Source organism: Mus pahari, chromosome 7 (genome assembly GCF_900095145.1).
Source record: "Mus pahari chromosome 7, PAHARI_EIJ_v1.1, whole genome shotgun sequence".
Lineage (NCBI taxonomy): Eukaryota > Metazoa > Chordata > Mammalia > Rodentia > Muridae > Mus > Mus pahari.
This window is the reverse complement of record NC_034596.1, coordinates 12,038,047-12,059,299: the sequence shown is the minus strand read 5'-3', so window position 1 is coordinate 12,059,299 and position 21,253 is coordinate 12,038,047. Positions and strand designations below refer to the sequence as shown.

General features: G+C 38.8%; 1 protein-coding gene across 4 annotated transcripts in view; it reads right to left on the bottom strand.

Annotated features, from left to right (window-relative positions):
• The window catches only part of Nbas (neuroblastoma amplified sequence), a 284,567-nt gene that overhangs the window by 125,906 nt on the left and 137,408 nt on the right, over positions 1–21,253 (bottom strand). For all 4 annotated transcript variants that reach the window (XM_021201944.1, XM_029540735.1, XM_029540736.1 and 1 more), the window contains exons 31-35: positions 19,321–19,433; positions 16,554–16,667; positions 9,809–9,922; positions 7,887–8,044; positions 7,094–7,180 (exon numbers count right to left, since the gene is read on the bottom strand). In XM_021201944.1, the coding sequence (XP_021057603.1) occupies positions 7,094–7,180; positions 7,887–8,044; positions 9,809–9,922; positions 16,554–16,667; positions 19,321–19,433 (586 nt within the window). The remainder of the gene's footprint in view (positions 1–7,093; positions 7,181–7,886; positions 8,045–9,808; positions 9,923–16,553; positions 16,668–19,320; positions 19,434–21,253) is intronic.

Here is a 21,253-nt window from a genome sequence, read left to right as displayed (position 1 = left end):
ATAGGGAACTTTTGGGATAGCATTTGAAATGTAAATAAAGAAAATAATAATAATAATTTTTTAAAAAAAGTAATAACAACCTGAGAACACAATAGCCAGGTGATAAGAAATGCTGTCTTCATTCAGCAGGAGAGACTATAGTTAAAATAAAGAGCATCACCATTGTCAGAACTCCAGTGGAAACTTAATGGAATATCCTGTCCTGGTGCTCTGACCTCCAACACTATACCACTGGTCTATTGGGCTCTCCAGCAGGCAACATGGAGCTGTTCTGGACTGACAAGTGCTATAAAGAAAAAAATGCATGCTGGGTTTATTTGTTTGGTTTACAATTTTTACAAAAGTGTGTGTGTGTGTGTGTGTGTGTTTGTGTGTGTGTGTAGGAGTATATGCACAAAGTACAGATACCCATGCAGGACAGAGGAGGCCCTGGACAGCTCCGAGATGGACTTTTAGGATGTTGTGAGCTGCCAGACAGTGCTGTGAACTGAACTCTGGTTTTCCACTAGAGCAGCAAGTGCTTTTATCTCCTGAGTTAACTCTCTAGCACCTCATGTTAGCTTTAAATACAAAGGAGGCAGAGAAAGAACACTGTGCATGATCTTAACTTCAATATGCTAGAATAGAATTAGATAGAATACACAGACACAACCAGTAACCTATATTATTCATCAAGTTATTAAGTATGTGCAGGGGAGATAGACAGGTCTATAATACAAGCCTTGGAGAGGATAAGGTAGAAATCTTAAATAGGAAAAATAAAGTGTCCAGTGTTAACAGGAGAAACAGTGTTTGGTTTTAATCCCTGCTCTGTGCCAGGACCTTAAAAAATGTGATATATATATATATATATATATATATATATATATATATATGTATATGTATATGTATATGTATATGTATATATGTATATATATTGTGCAAACACTAAAAGGGAGCAAGCATACAAGTAGTTGTTTTATGGGGGCCTTACTGGGGCATAGCTGTAACATCAATACTCGGGAGGTAGTCCAAAGCTAGTCTAGGCTACATAGTAAGTTCATAGCAAACCTGGGCAACACAATAAGACACTGACTTTAAAAAAAAATTAGAAATTTCAGAAGACTTCAAGATGTATGCATATAAAGAATAAATACACAGTAGGTCAACTTTAACACTGGAATAACGCTGTGCCAAGAAACATACCAGAATTCCAGAGGACTTCCCAAGTAGGTTTCCACACGATACTGCCAGGACAAGCACCACCCTGAATGCCATGCTTACTTGGCCCATTTTCACACTATTGAGCACTGGCATGCTATGATTTCCATGTCAATACATGACCATTTATGCGTATGGCACTTGTGATTGATCTAGGGCCTTCTTATGCCAGTCAAGTGCTGTACCACAATTGAGCTCTACCACAGATTTTTATTTGTTATTTTGTGACAACCTCTACATTGTCCAGGATGATCTAGAACTTGCTCTGTGGCATACACAGGCTTTGAACTTGCAAACTTCTTGCCTCTGTATGGTAAGTAGCTTGGATTTGAGATCTGTACCACCAAGTCCAGCTATTTAACCTCTTTCTGTAGAGGGACATTTATAACATCTCTGACTTCTGGAATATACACCTAGTAGTGGAATCACTGAAGCATAGAACACTCATGAGTCCAGATTCTGAACACAGAGTCAAGCACTTTCTCTACTGGCTATAGCAATCTATACTATAGTCAGACATAGCCAAAGTCCTACTTGGTCTGCTATTAACATATGATATATCACGGTATTTTAATTGAAGCAGTTCTTGTAAGTACATATTATCTTTTTAGTCATCTATATAATGTATACTGGGAAATATATCTTTCTAGAGATATTATTCAATTATTCAACCTATTGAAGCCAATTATTCAATAGGTTGTCCATCTTTTTAACCCAGGTTGAGCTCATACATGTTTTGGGGTCGTAGGCCTTACAAAATGGGCAAATAATGAGATTTCTAGTACCTTATGAATTATTCTGTTTTCTTACTAATGTCCTATGATAGGAGTTAAACCAGGTGATGATGGTGCACGCCTCTACTCCTGGCACTTGGGAGGCAAGGAAAGCGGATCTCTGAGGTTGAGGCCAGTGTGATCTACAAAGTGAGTTCCAAAGAGTGCACAAAGAAACCCTGCCTCAAAAAAACAAAATAATAATAATAATTTGTATTACTATATTTTTGTTTTAGGATTATACTTTTGTATCTGAGAAGTCTTTGCTTACTCTAAGGTCGCAGAGGTGCTATTCTCAGTTTATCTTTGTAACTTTCTATTGATCCTTTGTGACTTTCATATCGTGCACACAATGCCTCTCATTCCTCCATCCCTTAGAATCTGATCTGCACCCTCATGACGAAAGAAAATAAAAATAAATAAAATTTTTAAAAAGAACATCTCATTGTGGAAGTATCAATAGTGTGTTCACAGTATATCCTTTTATCCACACATCTTTACTTACAAATGTTTACTGCAATGAGTCATTGGTCTGGTTGAAGGCCCCTAACTTCTGCTACATAATGAATAATGGATCCTCACCAGGACTCATCTTGGATATTCTGTTGTTGCCTGTGTCAGGGGGATGATGCAGCTTTGGATCTGCATGACTGGCACCTTCACACACTCCTGTAGTTCTTAGATGGGGTAGATGTTAGGATGGGCCAATTTAAAGCCCTGGATCTGGGCATGGGTGGTAGCTGAATTGGCCAGTTCACCAGCTCTCCCACATCCACACCACCAGGGCAAGCTCTTCAGCACTGCCTCAGCTAGCTCATCAAATGCCACAGCTGGCAAGAGGCAGGCAAGCTCTCCAGCTCTTGTGCCAAGGTTAATGGCTCCACTATAATTAGAAACAGCATGAGTCTAGGAGGCAAGGGTGTGTCTGCTGTTCCTCAGCAAAATGGTAAATGATATGACTTTCTGGACAGCCCTTAAGACTATGGGAAAGAACTCTGAAAACATGAAAGTATACATAAATCAGTGTAAAAGTTGTTCTTACAGGATATCTCAATTGTACAAAATATGAGGATGCAATATGAATTGTATGAGAGGCTTCACAGAACTAAAAGAACAGAGGTAGCTGCACTAATGATCTAGCTTGTCAGAAAGATATTAAGGATGGAGATAACTAGATTTAGGGAGTGGTGCTCTCAGAGCAAGATCCCACCCAGCTAAACTTACTGTTTAACTTATTGTACTTACAAAGGCAGGCAGGTTGCTGAGTTCAAGGTTAGGCTGGGACACAGAGAGTTTAGGTCAAGGTGTGGTGGGAATAGTGACCTCAGAGTGGGATTCCACACAACTAGCTTAGTGTTTATGCTTACAAAAGCAGGCAGCTCTCTGAATTCACTTGCTATGTTAAAAACATGTACTTGCTGTCTTTTTCTAACAATCAAGGGACTAAGGTCATAAAATTCTGATTTGTGGAATAAACAAAAGAGAAGCTGGAGTATATGACTGAACCAATAAGCAAATAAAAGACTGGGCTTTGGTCTGCAAGAAATGAGCTGTCTAGAAAGCAATTGCAGCTCTTTTTGGAATTTGTCTGGAGGATTTTTGACTAAAGTAATGGAATGAATTAATGGAAATATTACCCATTTTTTTTCTAGCAGGTCTCCTGCCTTTAGTTGGAAAACCCAAGAGCTATGCTGAGCAGAGAGCTGTCTCGTGTCCAGGGATATTTAAAGAGGGAAAGAGAACTACCTAGAGAGAACTGCTTAGAGAGATAACATAGCTCTTTTAGAATTTTTTTCTGGTAGGACTTCTGACTTTGCTTGAGAAACCTATGAGCTTTTAAAATTTCTCTAGCAGGTTTTCTGACTTTGGATGGAAAGCTATTTCAAGCAGACTACAGAGCCAAGAGCTATCTACAGAACTGTCTGGAGAGCTATCTTAAGCAGACTACAGAGCTGTCAGCTTGCACCTCATCATTTACTTTGAGTAGTTTCTTCTACTGTTCTCAAACACACCTTTCTCAGTACCCCCTTCCCAAGCTGAGGCTGGTCCTTGGCAGATGGCACAACTGTAGTTGGTAGAGACAAACAGATGAGATCTACTAAGAGGAAGCAGATCAACAAGGATACATTCTTGATGACTGTAGCCTGTTCCAGGCCTCTTTCTTGGGCATTCCCTAGCTTCTCTGTACCACATGTGAGCCATTTCCCTCCACTATATAAACCTATTCTGTGTGCTGCCTCCCATACATCACCCCAGAATCAACAAAACAAAGTACCCAAAACGTAAAACTTCTGAAAACACATGTCAACATTGTTCTTTCTTTTCGTTTTCTTTAATTAGATATCTCATCAAAACAATGACAGCCTAAGACAAATGTGCAGCCTCTGAAAAAAAAGTAGACAGCATATTCAAATATCAAGAACACAGCCAGAGCAGTTCCATTCCAGGGTGTCAATATACGAGAGGGACAAACACATCCACACAAACACATGAATACTAATGTTCACAGAAGCTTAATTCAAAATAACTTAGAAGTGGAAACAATCCAAGGACCCATCACTCAACCAATGAAAGAAGAAAACACTTACCATGCTATTGACACTAACTGACACTATGCTTGTCTTTATTCAAGGATTTCTAAACAGTCCTTCAATAAATTGAAAAAAGCGATATGCTGAGAACATGCTTGTGCTCTAAACATATAAATTATAGCCTCTTAAAAATGTTCATAAACAATTTTCCCACAGTGAAATGATTTTTTTAATGAGAACCCTATATACAACCCATTTCTATATCAAATTAGACTTATCTAGGGAAAATACCACCAGCTACATGATACTAGCTAAGCAAAATGTTAATATACTATAATGGTATATGAGTGTTCAATCTAAAATGCCTTATAACCAACATCAATAAGAACTGGAAATCGGCAATCTTGCAATTATTCAGAGTATGCATCTTGTTCTATTATAAACAATTTTTCTATATGGGAACAAATGCAGCATCTACACATGTACAATATCTACATGATCCATGTGGTGTCACTGTATAACAATATCTTTATTTTGTCTAAATATATAATAAAAGTAATTTTCATAATGAAGCAATAGAAATATTAAATATGAACAGATAATATTCAAAATAAGCCTTCATTTATGAGATATAATTTAATATGGCTATTACCTCTACTGTTAATGTGTAATGCAAGGCAGCTTATAGCTAAATACTATATTATATTCTGATAATAGTAGCTATAATATTCTGAAATGGGTTTCATTCATCACAGCTATATGAGGATTCGGATTAACACTTCCGAAATCTAGATGTATTACTTGTGGCTTAAAGAGCAAAAAGACAGAAAGGCTTTTAAGGAAAAAAATAATAATGACTTTGGAAGCATGCCTTTACTTGCTAAGTGGACACAGAGGACAGCTGTGACTGTCTTCATTGCTGGTGATAGTCTAATGGAACAGTATGTGCAGACCTGTGGCAACACAGCATAGCTTAATCCAAAGAAGACACCACAGGGCCAGGCTGACACTCGCTAATTCATTGTAATAGCAGAAAACAGGAAACCGAAAAGCCACAAAAGGCTTTGCATGGAATGTTTCAAAGAAGGATGGGAATTCGGAGCAAACCCATGGAGCTGAGCTCAGCAGAAAGATGGTCTGATTCTTTACTAAATAGAAAAACAATACCCCTCTCACGCTAGACAAAACATAACAAGACCTGAGAAACCACCACGGCCATGCAGAGGAACTATGCTGGAAATTGTTTAGACTTTATGTTCCTTATTTGCTTCCTTGTTTCTGTTAGTCATGGACTAATCATTAAGCAGCAGATGTTGCTAACTGAGCTCTGGAAAATCTTAGGGATTTATAAAAGCATATCATGAAGAAGGTGTAAAGATAAACGACATTATCTTCAATCACCACACACAATACCACATCAACTGTAAAGTAGTAACAGAAAATAAAAATGTGAGAATACGAGGGAACGCAGAAGAGGAAACTATGGGAGTACTCAAGGAAAGAAAATACTTGAGAAAAAAAGGTTCAAATTCAGGGCACAATCAAGAAAGGTAGTGTGGTGGTGTGAATATGCTTGGCCCTATGAGTAGCAATATTAGGAGGTGTGGCCTTGTTGGAGTAGGTGTGGCCTTGTTAAAGGAAGTGTGTCACCGTGGGGATGGGCTTTGAAACTGTCCTCCTAGCTGCCCATGAGACAGTTTCTCCTGACTGCAGTCAGATGAAGATGCAGAACTCTCAGCTCCTTCTCAAGCACCATATCTGCCTGGATGCTGCCAAGCTTCCTGCCATGATAATAATGAACTGAACCTCTGAAATTGTAAGTCAGTCCCAGTTAAACATTGTCCTTTATAAAAGTTGCCTTGGTTCTGGTGTCTCTTTATAGCAATAGAAACCCTAACTAAGACAAGTAGGAAGGGCAGAGAAGAAATTATCTGCTCCCCAGACATGACAGAATCTACTCAGAGGAGAGTGATGGGTCTGCCATAACTCACAGTTTGAAAAGCACCAACAAGAGACACCACTTCAGATACCATCAGAGGAGATGTGCCTAAGCAAGTCAGACAGGTAGATGATAGACAATTAACAGAGTCAAGTCTTATCAATATCTTAAGTCTTCAACTACACTGGAAAGATGACTCCTACTACACGCAGGTGGAGTGATCACTGGCTCCTATTAGAGTTGCGTAGACTCTGGAAAAAACACAGAACCTCTAGGGATGGTAAGCCAAATAATTACTAATCTGTACAACAGTGAGTTACTAGGATGCCTCAGGATGATATCTGAGAGCAAACAACAGTAAAGAAATTCTAAGAGAGCTGTAGTAAACTGGTCATGTGTTTCTTCATCTGCATAGGGGTTTGAGCTGTTTTCTTTGTAAATTGTGAGCAGGCACTTTTGAGTCTTCTTCCATGTAAATGTTGTATTTCACAGAACACAAAACTGAGAAGTATTCTAGATACACACAAAACCACACACAAAGACATATCCACACATACAAACTGCCCATTTTGGCATTGGGTGATTGGTCCCATTTCATCCCACCCATAGTATCTCCAACTCCTTCCTGCCACACTCCTTAGCATACGTACCTCTTGTAGAACTTTAACAGTTAAAGGTGAGGCACTAATATTTTCTCCTTCAGGATGGATCTCAAAGTTCACTCTTTGATAAAGAATCTGAAACAAGAAAGGTTAGAGTTTTAAAATCTCCTTCCTCTTACATTATAGGCTTGAAATTTTGAAAGTATTAAGTTCTCCCTTTAAGAAAAATGATGTTATTTTATAATGAACAGTTTTGAGCAACAAACATACGTCAGAACTTGGGAAATAGTTTCATAAAGAAGTGACAGATGCAGGAGGGGAAACTGTCTATGAAAAAGCCTGCCACAAAACGCCATGGATACCCATGGTGTGAGACATCAGGTTTATAGTCGCCTCCCCCTGTCAGGTCTGTTTCTCATCTAGGAGGCTCTCCCTCTAACTCAGCATCTCTCCAAGGCCAAGTCCTACTCATGATTTCTCAAAGACAGCAGAAGGTAGGTAATGCTAGCACTGGCTCTAACTAATGCAGTTTCTGATAACTTCAGATGCCCAGTTCCTATCTATTTTATTCTTCACAATGCTGCATTGCCCTCATATAGTCAATCATTTCCTAACATACTTGCAGTTTTACTCAATCCTCTTACATCCTTTCCTCCTTACTATAATAAAGCCAACAATACTTTTATTGTATCAGGTTTTAAATTCCCCTGTGTGTGACAACCGTGTTTCTTCTAGAACATCAGCATACTACAAAAACAAAAACTGATCCCATGTCTCAGATATATACACCCAACAAAATGACCTTCACACGTGTCAAGAGTTCTTGTACTTGCAGTCTGACCTCTGTTTGAAGAGAGCTGCTAGCTGCCAAGAGAAGTTCAATGCTGCTGGGAGGGCAATGTGTCAAAGCGAAAGCCATTAGCTCCTTACGAGTGACCAGGTCCTGGTAACCTTCTGACTGGCCCAACTGGCTACAGACGGCCCAACTGTCTGGGTAGCCTGAAAATTTGACAAAGAGAAAAAGGGAAGAAAAAAAGTGATTTGCAGAAAAGAAAAGAATAATGTGAATATAGGTAAGGGGTATACTGGAGTCCTAACCAGGTCTTGTGCTAGCAAGGCAGAACTGTAATCATTAATAACACAGTGTACATCCACTTCTGTGTTTGCCAGGCACTGGCATAGCCTCACAAGAGGCCGCAATATCAGGGTCCCTTCAGCAGAATCTTGCTGGCATGTGCAATAAGTATCTGGGTTTGGTGACTGATGATGGGATGGATCCCCGGATGGGGTAGTCTCTGGATAGTCCATCCTTTCATCTTAGCTCTAAATTTTGTCTCTGTATCTATATCCTTTCACAGGTATTTTGTTCCTTATTCTAAGGAGGAATAAAGTATCCACACAATGGTCTTCCTTCTTGGTTTTCTTGTGTTTTGCAATATGAACTAACCAGTACCCCCTGAGCTCGTGTCTCTAGCTGCATATGTAGCAGAAGATGGCCTAATTGGCCAACATTGGGAAGAGAGGCCCCTTGGTCTTGCAAACTTTATATGACCCAGCACAGGGGAATGTCAGGGCCAAGAAGTAGGAGTGGGTGGGTAGGGAAGCAGGGGTGGGGGGAGGGTATAAGGAACTTTCAGGATAGCATTTCAAATGTAAATAAAGAAAATATCTAATAAAAAAAGATAGTTATGAACTGTGAGAAATTAAAGGATAAAAATCCTAAAAGATTAAAAAAAAAAAAACCCACAGTGTAAACAAGGCACGAGAATCCAAGCTACCATTCATTATCTACACAATTTGGGGATACTCTAGACAAGTGCTTTTGACAGAATAAGAATCCATAAAAATGAATTCAAATTATTCACTAAACTCTCATGGTGGATTCTGAATTCATAATACTAGGAGTTTGACACTGCCTAATAGGAACCATTTTTCTACCATTAATGGTAAACATACAGAAAAAGCAAACAAACAAAATGTACATGCATGGTATGGGAGATAGAGCCTAGTAGTAACAGACTTTACTGATGGCATAAAGCCCTAGATCCAATCCCCAGTAACAAACAAGTACAGGGATCCCGAGTGAGCTGGGGAGGAGCTACAGCAGTGAAGCACACTGTGTTAACTACCCCCAATTGGAGTACAAAGAGTTTCCTTTGCAGGGCCCATGATAAGATGGTACTGTTTTCTTCTACTAAGTGATGTAGATGCAAAATTATTCTACTATAAACTCTATTTATTCTTTCAAGACAGGAACTTTAAATTCAATACAGAAAATATCTGGGTCAAATTCCTGCCCAATTTTTCAACACTTTTTTTCCTATACTAAAATATAGAAATACTGACTATCCAATCACAAATTGTAAATATTCTTCCAAATTTTATTTTCTATAGTATATAAAATAGCATTAAAATGTTTCTGGTACTGCTGTTCCTAAAATTATGAACATGTTTTAGATGGGGTATTAAAGTAACCAAAAATCATAGAGATAAAACTATAGCACCTGAGTTCATTAAAATATTGATATATGTATATATATATATATATATATATATATATATATATATATATGTATACACACACACACACACACACACACACACACACACACACACACACACCATACACGCTTGCTACTAACAAAATATATCTTAAGCAAACATGTGCCTTGCTTGCCAGTCAGGCTAACTAATTTCAGAAGAGCCCTTTCCAATATTTGCCATGTCGAGAGGATGTGAGCAAAGTGGAAGCTGTGTACTCACCTGCGGCCATCAGCTGCTGACAGTACATATTAGCTGCTTTGTAGTCATGCACATGGAGTGCTTGCTCCACTAACAGGATCAGGACCTGCCCACGCCTTCCTTCTGGGTCTTCACCTGTACATCCGGACAGATGACTTGATGCTTAGAACAACCTCAACTCATCAACAGCATTAACAGAAAGTCTCAAATCCACAAGTCAAACACACTGACTGATTTTTAATGATTGGAGGATAAAGGTTACAATAATTTTTGAGTTTCTACTTTTTATGCATGGAAGTCCCCCCTAGGACTCGGAAGAGATCATAGATTAATATCAGTTCTCAAATAATGAAAAAAAAAAAAGAATTCAATAAGATTCAATAAAAAGACCCAATTTTCAGTGCTAAACAGGACAATACCAGGAGTGACCAAGCACCCAGTGATTATACAAGCTGTATTAGAGGAATTTTGTTTTGAATTTATCTTGATAAAAATGTTGGCATATTTCTTGTATTTAAAATACATATTTCAGAAACAAACACATGAGTTCAAAGTATATTAGAACATGAAAACCTTAGCTGAGACAATCACACACCACTACCTACCCACCAAGTAAAACTGACAGGACTTAAGGTCAGGTTTTTACTAAAAGCACCGTCTCTTTCCTGGGCCTGCAAATGTCCAGTAAGTACCTAAAAGTGCGATAAACATTGGCTTCTCTGCCTCCTTTTTGCATCCATCTCCTTCATCTGAAGTCATTTTATCTTTCTTTCACCTCGGGTTCCAGAAACAACAGGTCTAATGGATAAGCCGCTGGTGGGAGGACGTTGGATCTCTCCCCAAGCAGCCGTGACTGTGGTGTGGAGATAAAACCCACCTGGATCAATCAGAGCACAATGACCAACCAGGCCCGAGCCTGGCAGCACTGAGCACAAACTTTGTGTCTCTGATGCCCCTCCCTCCCTGCGTATCTAGGGGCTCTGGGTATTTCCCTGGGGTACAGCTCTAACACCATCACTCCTCTGGGCAGCATCCAGTTACCTATAGAGAGTAAAAATCCTTTCCAAGTTTTTCTTTACCATTACTACTTTTGGTCTGGGGACAGGTAGCCAGACCTATTATGTAGGCATCCTCAAAGCAGTCTCTGGTCTAGGACTCTACTAATCAAGGCCAGTAAACAGAACGGCCAATTAACATCTAAATACGCTATTTCTGCTTCAACCAATATTTTTTTTCTATTTCTGTCTAGTTTTTTAAACACTTTACAATAGTTTTCCTCTTTTATTCTGTGGCACCTGAATCGATCCAGGCTTGATTCTGCCTGATTCATGATGCTATCTGCTGATGTAAACGTATTACAGTGTTATACAATTTTAATGTGTCTCCATTTAGCTTTTAAGAAGCCTATTAACCTTCCTACAACAAAAACCTCAGTACAGCAATCCCAATCCAAAAGCAAGAGGTTGGCATAGTCTCCATTAACATTTTGGTAAATATTAAGACCTTTTTAAAAAATAGTATGCATATATCTCAGTAATGTAGACATAGGTATATCAAAAATGGCAAGGAATTTTTTTCTATTATCTTAATGAAAACTTGCTATTATTTTAAAAATCTTAAGTTCAGTTCAACTACATACACACTATAACTGTAATGATAACAAGGAAGTTAGTATAGTCCATGCCAGAGTCATTATGAAAATGTCAGTTATATATTCCACTAAATAAAAAAGCCATTATGCTAATTACAAGTGTCAAAAGCACTGTTCTAACATAGTTTCACCCCACCCTACCCCACCCCACCCCTAAGAAAACTAGCTAAATTACATGGCATTTTTGTCTGTTTTCCTGAAAGGTAGTAGCATAAAAGAAAGTATAGATCAATAAGAAATCATATATAATGTTTGACTTTAAATATATTATAAATGGACACACACTGATTTTGGTACTGGATAAACAAGTATTCTTAGCATGCTGTAATTAACACAGCTATCTAGATGCTGGGTAATACCATGCTCTATTTCATTTTAAAAAGGAAACACAATCTTCCCTCTACTTTTAATAATTCTTGTTTGAGACAAATCCCTGTAGAAAGACAGTTTAACTAAAAGAAAGAAAGTGTTAAGTTTAACAACATGCATGGGGGAGCCCTAGCAAATGAAGAACGCAGCATCTTAGAAACACCCAATCCACTGGCACAGAGACCCTACCACACTTACACCTTGAAGCCCAGCCCCAGACAAACTTAGATGAACTGGAATGCAATCCTTTTAGCTTTTTTTGAGACTTAACTCAAGACTAATGACACCTACACACATAAGCAATATTATGTTAATATATAACACAGTTAATATAAAACCCATTTTCTACCCAATGCTCTTAAAATGTTTGCATTTATGGACAATAAACACAAAAGCAAAGGACCCAGGTGTATTTTTTCTCTTGTGTCTTGGCTAGGCTCCAAACACTAATCTCGTTCTTGAAGACAATGTGCAAGCCCCTCAAAGCTAAATGAAAAGGCTCAGCCTGGATAATGTTGGGATGCTGATGGAGTCACAGGGAAGGCTACACCCAAGTGAGTGGTTGGGTGTGAAGGGCTAAAGGGTTCCTGTGCGCATGAGTTTTAAGTCATTTGTGTGGAACCAGACAAGCCCCTAATTGCCTTAGACTGCCATGTTAATTTCAGACTCAACTAATACACCTCAGGGTAAAAGAGGCCAACCCTGTACAGGGAGCGACTGTCTCTCAGGTCATACTCGCTTTGCTTCTTTCATAGAAGCATGAGTAATAAAGCAAGCAAGGGATTCTGTCTATTCCTTCTCGTTTTATACCTTTTAAAAGAAAAACACACAGATGAGAGTCACATTGTGTAGGCCAAACTGACCTTGAACTCACAATCCTCCAGTCTGAGCCTCCCTAATGTTCCAATACCTTTACATGTTCCATACTTTTATGCATTGATTTCTCTTCTCTAATCTAAAATTAATAAATCCCATACTGGGTGATTTGAGAACATCCACATCTGTGAGTGTGTTATGAGTGAGTTGGAATACACTGAAGCCATCGCTCAACATCCAAACAGAGAAGAAACACAAAAGGAGAAGGCGTTGAGGAAAGTGCCAGACTAAATACCCAGCTAGGAAAGATTCTCCTCACTCCCAGGAAGGCACACAGTAAAAAGGATCAGGGATAAATATTAAAGAATGAAACTGAAATAATTTTTGTTAATAAATTTTATGTGAACATGAGTCAAATAGCAATCAGGAAGTTCAAAGTTACTTAGCTGAAAGTTAAAACCTGAGCAGGTAATTCAAAACTACATACAGTCAAGAGCAAGCCTTGGAGTGGTGCCTAGAAAATGTGGTTAAGCAAGTAAATTCTTCAGAATAGACAGGGAGGTGGGGGCTGATGGGGAACTATGAAAGAACCACACCCAGCTATGAATTGCTTATGTATCATTCAACATCTGGGAGGCTGACAAAGGAAGATCTTAATGAGAGCATAGGCTGGGGTATATAACAAGACTGCTCATTCAGATGGTTTGTCGAGAGAATATTAGTGGTACTGAGACAGATTTGAGTACTCAAGTACAATGTAAAACATGTCTGCAGATAGCTATATGTTCCCTGACTTGAAAGGGACAGAGTGGCCCTCTACCCCTGAAAATGAATTGGTCTTTGTTACTTAGAATGTCTTTCTCCTACCCACTGTTTCTTTTAGAAGTTTCAACTTACCTATGGTCACGTGAAATCCAAAACTATCAAGTAAAAAAATTCCAGAAATGAGCAATTTCTGAGTTTTAATTGCATGTGGGTGTCAGCAGCATGATGGACTTTAGCACTGCCTCATGATACTGTACCCACGACATGAGCCATACCTTTATCACACGACTTTTACCATCACACCTCAAACTGCAAAGGCTGTGGCAAATGTGACAAATGTGACAAATGGTTGGCTAAGTTGGAAATGTCACTGAATTACATACCTGCTAGCTACTTTTATGTAAATGCACATGGCTCATGGTATAAATATGTTGAACAAATTATATACATATATATGTGTGTGTGTGTGTATAATATATATATTACCATTATGTCTCAATAATACTGCTTTAAGTTATACTATAAAATACAGATACTACATGAAAGTTTGGAAAGTGCGGTGTAGTCCAGTTGAGATGAACTTACAGAACAAAAGTAGCTGCAATAAAGAAGAGAGTTGATATACCATGCATCTCTACATGCTGTTACTGTATCCTCAGGGGGATGTTCTCCTAGGAGAACCAAATGAAGGTTGCCAGGTCCATTCAGTTTTATGTCAAAACAAAACAAGGCACTGTGCAACCCTGTAGGTGCAACAACAATATGAACTAACCAGTACCCTCTAAGCTTGAGTCTCTAGCTGCATATGTAGCTGAAGATGGCCTAATCGGCCATCATTGGGAAGAGAGGCCCCTTGGTCTTGTAAACTTTATATGACCCAGAACAGGGGAAGGCCAGGGCCAAGAAGTGGGAGTGGGTGGGTAGGAGAGCAGGGGCGGGGGGTGGTATAGGGAACTTTCGGGATAGCATTTGAAATATAAATAAAGAAAATAATAATAAATTTTTTAAAAAGGGTAAAAAAAAAGAAAATGCAGAATAAAAACTTTGAGATGTAGACAAATACACAGTGGAAATAGATGGGAAGTCAGTGGTCAGAAGAGACAGGAATGGAATGTACATCATGTAAGAAAACTGCAATTTTTATTAAGAACAGGCATATCTTTGTGCATAAAGCAGAGCATCACCACGGTGTGGGCATATGGGGAACTTGTGAGATCTGTCGACAAACCTGAGTCTAATTTTCAACGAAATGGAAAATCCAAAGAGGGCTCTAAGTCATTACGTTTAAGCCTAAAATAGTAAGGACCCTTGCAGTAGTTGAGGTGAGCCGTGTTGGTAGCATTTATAATGATGGAGAGTCATTCACAGGCTATGTGGGGCTATATTGTGAGTCACACTGAAATACCATATCATCACTCTTTTGAGAAGAGAATTTACCTAAAGGGTTACTTACAGTATTTATATCTTCATACGGTACCTAAAAGGTGGGTTCTTCATACTGAATGGTCTCAGCTGGGTTTTTATGAAAATTTTGTTTCAACAATTACTTACTTAAGTAGAATGTAGCTATTTAAGCAACATGAAAAAATACTAAAATAATGCTTACTAAATGAACTAGGAAATAAACTAAATGCTACTTTGTGGTGAAATTGAAAAAAAATAAGGACAATTAAAGTACAGAGAACGTTTGCTTATAGTTTTAAATGTTACCCGACCTTAGATATTAGTAAAATGAATATAGTTGCATTAATTTTATCTTCATGTTTTTAAATATTATGTTCTTAAACCAAGATACAGAAACTTTTGTAGCATGTAAACATATTGTTTCCTCTTTTCAGAGAATAAAATACTCAAGACGTAAAAAAAAAAAAAAACCAAGGCACTGGTCTTAATAGGGGCCCCTATAAAGGCTGAGTCCTCATGAATTCCATCCTTCATGTTCTAAGAGCTTTGCTGGGCATGCACCCAGCTGGGGCTCTTATTGTTAGACTATGGATGACAAAAGGAAATCGCTTTCCTGTTTCCTAGATGTGATAACTAGATAAATAAAGCTTATAATTATATAGCATGCACACACACACACACACACACACACACACACACACACACACACACTCAGTGTTCTTCCAAGTGGCCCACAATGCCTCACAATGATGTGTGGCCTCAAGGATGTTGCAAATGTGTAACATTAATATATGCTTTTCTCTTTTTAAGTTGAAAAGTGACACATATTTTCTAGAAGTAGAGGTATTAACAGTTCTATTTATTGGGAGTTCAATATATTAACCTATGTTAATACAATGAATTTTTTTTTTTGGTTTTTCGAGACAAGGTTTCTCTGGCTGTCCTGGAACTCACTCTGTAGACCAGGCTGGCCTCGAACTCAGAAATCCGCCTGCCTCTGCCTCCCAAGTGCTAGGATTAAAGGCGTGCGCCACCACGCCCGGCTATACAGTGAAATTTTAATGGCTAGAAATAACTATAAATTCCCTTTAATTTTGAAACCATCCATCCCATGGTGTTGTCTGCAACAAATTCAAACCATTGTTTATAAAACAAAATACCCAATAATTATTCTCACAGAAACTGATATATATCAAAAGTAAAAATATAAAACTAGCACTAAGATATTTTGGCACGTAGGACCACTGTGGTTAATAGAGCATGAAATGTAGAGTTGAAGATTTTCCTTAAAAGTAAATCTCCATTTCATACTGGTAAGTAACATGTTTAACCTCTGTGCTCCTGAGTTTCTCTTATAAATTGGAAAGATGACCACCAGTGAGACTACTCGGGAGAAAACTAAATAAGAAAAATATATATGAATATTTTGCAAAGTAGTAAGTGTATAAAATGTTCTACCAAGTTTTTCAGAACTACCAAACTCAGTCTAGTCTAACTGTCTGGGACAGCTGCTCCACACTGGCGCTTGCTCTCTCCTTCGAAGGTAACAATGAAGTCTGCTGGTTTTACAACCACACACCCTGAGGAAGTTCGTTTCATTTCAAGGGAAGCTGGTTTTCACAAAACTTCAATACAAACACACATTTATTACATGCCAAGAATCCTAGACAACATTACTTCTTGGTACCATTAAACTACTCCTGACGCTCACACAGGCTGAGGTGAAAAACAACATAGGAGTTTAGTTTTCAAAAGGCTTACCTGCAACTTTCAGCAACTCAGCAAGGCCTAGCAGTTTGGCTGACTGTTTGTAGCATGTGGGGGACAGGGAAACACACTCCTTGATGAGACTGATTCGGTCAGAACACAAGCGTACTGTAAAACAGTCATTGAAGGAGTTGTCATGAATGTTCACACATAAAAGACAAAATGAACTTATTAGTCTCAAACTGGCTACAGTGGCATACCCTTGTAACCCAACAGGACTGATGCTAAGACAGGAGAATCATATATTTGAGTACAGCCTGAACTGGTAAGAACTCATCTCCCCAAGGCCAGTCTTGTTCAAAATAAATTTGAGAGTGTGTGTGTGTGTGTGTGTGTGTGTGTGTGTGTGTGTGTGTAGACAGCTTCTCACTAAGTAGCCCTAATTGCATGTTTATTCAGGTATCTTCCTGGCTGCCTCCTGAGTGCTGAGTTTACAGGCATGTGCCATTAAATACAACTTCACAAAGCCACATTTTAACTCAACCTCACCCAAGGCTGGAGAACAGGACGTTCACAAGTGCCCCATGTTCCAATTCTCCCATGGCTAAGCCCAGTGCCTCCACTTAAACTGGCATTCAGGAAAATGAAACCCCTGATCAAGCAGTTCATATCATAGAGCAAAGAGTGTTTAAAGGGGAAAAGGTCAGAGGCCACAAAGTGTGCCCCTGGGGTAAGTGGTTCTTGCTCAGAGTACTGATGACAAAGAAGATGGCACTGCCTAGGCAGCAGGCTTATAGTAACTATGGCAACTGTAACAGCAGGTACATAAAATAGAGAAGAACTGTGTCTCAGGCACTGACTTATATGTAACTACCATACCAAGCCAACCCTTAAAAATAGGTTATTATCCCCAAGGGAAGAAACTGGGGTACAGAGAGCTTAGGATACTTTGACAAAGATCAATGAAAAAGAGGTAGGGCCTGAATTTATCTCAACTCCTTGAATTTTGTCTGTGACTTTCGTCTTTATTTCTAAGTCCATTGTAAATTCTTATATAGCTCATTCAATGCTAACAGCACAGGGGGAAAAGACTCATGGAACAAGGTCACCAGTATCTCAAAGAACTGAGGCTTCTGCTCCTATGTTACTTTTCTTAAAGGGGAAAGGAAACTATGGTAGAAACATCAAAAAACACAGACGAATTCAGCTATATTTCCCAGCCAACTTTTGAGTTAAGGACAGCAGTAAAGAAGCCAGAGGCCAGCAGTGCACAGCTCCTCAGGCAACCCCTTTCTTCTCTCAGGGGCCTGGAGTCCTGAATTTGAAGAAACTGAAAATCCAAGACCCACTTACCAGCGATGGTCAGCTAAAGTCTGGGACGTTGCAGTACACCACCCTCACAGTGTAAAGTACTTGAGACAAGTTGTGTGAGCAATGCTTCTACCAGTGGTTCTCAATCTGTGGGACACCACCCCCTTATGACCATCAGAAATATCAGATATTTAGGGTTCATAACAGTAGCAAAATTACAGTTAGGAAGCAGCAATGACAATAACTTTATGGTTGGGGTCAGCACACCAAGAGGAACTGTACTGAAGCGTGGCAGCATTGGGAGACTTGGGAACCACTGGTTTAGAGTGCTACAATGCCCCATCCTCACACTGTAGGCATGCAGGACAACTGTGTGACCAATGCCTATATGAATGGCTCCAAAATTACCTTTGGGCAACATGAAGAATTCAGCAGCAATTAAGTTCTAAGTAAGAATTTTCTCTTGTAACTTTTGAGTCTAGCATAGGGGAAGGGCAATTAGTTAATAATCTATGAAATTAAAATACAGGAGTAAGGTTTTTGCCAAAAACTAAAATAAATCTGCAACTGTTATCAATGAAATGCCAAGTATCTATTTTTGGTTTTAGTCAATGTTATTACTGTTATTTCTTTTTTTCCATTTAGAAATAATTTTTATTAAGTAGCCAAATAAAACTTCTGGCAAATATTTTTCACCTGTATGATCATTATCTTAATAACAGATAGGTACTTTATGTTTAACTCATATTCATATTAATAAATATCAATCCTAATAACCAGATTTATTTCTGAGTAAAATACATAAAGATGTCTGATGTACCATGGGGGCTGTCAAAGCTTACTTCACTACAAATCCAGTGGCCTCATGTGTATGTGTGTGCATATATGCATATAGAGACAGGGGTGAGGGAGAGAGAAATCTGAGTTGATCGCTGTAGTATTTGGCGTAGCTGTTGCTTCTGCCTGCTGGACAAGAAACTGCCTGTTCACCAAGTTCTCATAGCTTCCTGAGTTATTTTTCTATTTGTTACTGCATCTTCTCAGTATCACCATTTTAGCCTTTGAACTTAGAAATGCCTCATGAATTGATCCTTGTGCCTCTTAAGTCATCACATCCCTGTCAGACTTTGGTGAATACATTCCCGACAACTTTACACGCTTTACACATGTGAATGATTTTTAATGACATATTTCATGGCCTCTTTTTCTGCCATATAATTTAGGTACTAGGGTTATGCCTATTAATATGCATAATAGGAAATCCTCTGAGAATCTGAGGAAATTTTTATTTCTGTACATTGTTCTTAATATTTCTTTAAATGTTATAAACAAGATTTTTTAATTCATAGCAAAATTATTTTACTTGATATTTCACTGTAAAAAAAAAAAAGGCAATAGAGTCTATTGCTAATGAATTTAGATTACCAAAGTTACTCTTTCATTCCAAGAAAATAAGAAGGAATACTGCTTGTCATAAAGTTAATAATGTAATACCAAGCAGAAGGCGCACCTTGCAAAGGCAGGATCTTCACCCCAAATTCTTCGAGATACCCCAGGGCTTGGATGAGGTCTAATTCCTCCTGGATGGCAGCCGGCCTGTCTGTTATGAGCTGTAAGCAGCACCTATAAAAACCAGATCGATTTTGAAAAGCACTATCATAAATTCATTCATGTCACCTTTCATGTTGAATAAGAAGTGCTCCAACACATATTTCCCCAGCCCCAGTCAGACCCGGCACAGAGGGTGAGGGGATGTGACAGCAGTGACAGGTGCAAGTGGTCCCAGGTATGATGCAGTATGACTCAGCTTACTGATGCTTTAAATAATGAGGACAATGCAACACTGACCTGAAAATGGGATTGGTTTCTGTTTATTTGGGTATTTTGTTTTCTTTTTTAAGATAGAATTCAGATGAATTCTGGCTCCCTGTCTAAGAAAACAGAATTGCCTTTATTTGTCTCAATTTGGAATCCTTTGAGAAATGACCCAAAAATTACACACATTACATTTTCCTAACAAAGAAGAATCTGTTGGTAATGCAGTATTGATGTAAACAACAAAAGAAAGTGATTTGCAGGTCAACAAATGAATGTGACTTCTCAGTTTGCTTTCAGACAGCAGCTTGCTGTGCAGCACAGGCTAATGTCACCCTCACACCTTATATCTGCTTACGTGCAATACTTTCAACTTTATTGTTTTCTTATTTGTTAAAAATGCCCTTTGAAATGTTTTCTTTAATGAGTAAGCTTATTTTTGAAAGGTACATGTGTAAGAACATTTAGCAATCAAGGGCTATTTACTGCTGAAAACAGACAGCACCAGCTGAAGATATGGCGGTACAGGTAGGGCACAGGTATGACTCAGTGGCAAATACAGGCTAAACTTGTCTTTGCACAGTTGTAGGATTTAAATCTCTAAGCATTCACACATTCTGTTAATTCTAATGTAAGGACTACAGACTCTGATTTTATAACATTTTAAATGCACGTACCCTTGAATCCATAAATTCTAGACTGGAAATTTACCCAACAGAGAGGCTAACATATGTCCATTACCAGATTGCTAAAATTTCTTTTGTTTTAAGGGGAAAAAATAGATACAAAGTAAATTCTATAAGATATAAAGGACATATCCAGCCTGAGCATATGAGTCATGTGTTCTAAGTGTGTAGTGTCTGCAGCAATAGACAGTCAGTCCACCTTCACCATCTGAGAGGCAAACAACAGCTGGATCTCAACTGAAAGCCTGTTTCGTGGGCTTCTTCTATGGTTCAAAACATACTATGCAAGCTGGTAAGGGAGAGACACAAGGAAACTAGCTTACCTAGATGTAGCACACCTATAAGCCATAGCAATTACTAGCATGGCAAATGTGTACACTCCTGTGAAGGTTCGATGCCCCAGGGTAAGGGAATACTAGGGCTGTGAGGCGGGAGTGGGTGGGTGGGTGGGTGGGTGGGTTTGTAGGTGGGCGAGCACCTTCATAGAAGCAGGGGGACAAGGAGGCAGGAAAGAAGATTTGTGGAGGAGAAATCAGGAACAGGAATAACATTTGAAATGTAAATAAATAAAATAACCAATAAAAAAAAAAAAAAGGAACAGTCCATGAGATGGAACCTATACCCAACAATGCTTGGGTTACCAAGAACCAGGGACTAGGTAGACCAGAAACCTAGCATAAAGCTAAATACTACTGATGAGAAGTAGGAGGAAGTAGGAGGAGGGAGCAGGGGGAGGAGGAGGAGGAAGTAGAAGGAAGAAGAATAAGAAGAAAGAGGAAAGAGGAAGGAGGAAGGAGGAAAGAAAGAGAATAAAGAGAAGCAAGAAGAAGAAAGAGGAGGGGACAGAAGAAAAAGATAAAGAGGAAGAAGAAGAAGAAGAAGAAGAAGAAGAAGAAGAAGAAGAAGAAGAGGAGGAGGAGGAGGAAGTAGAAGGAAGAAGAA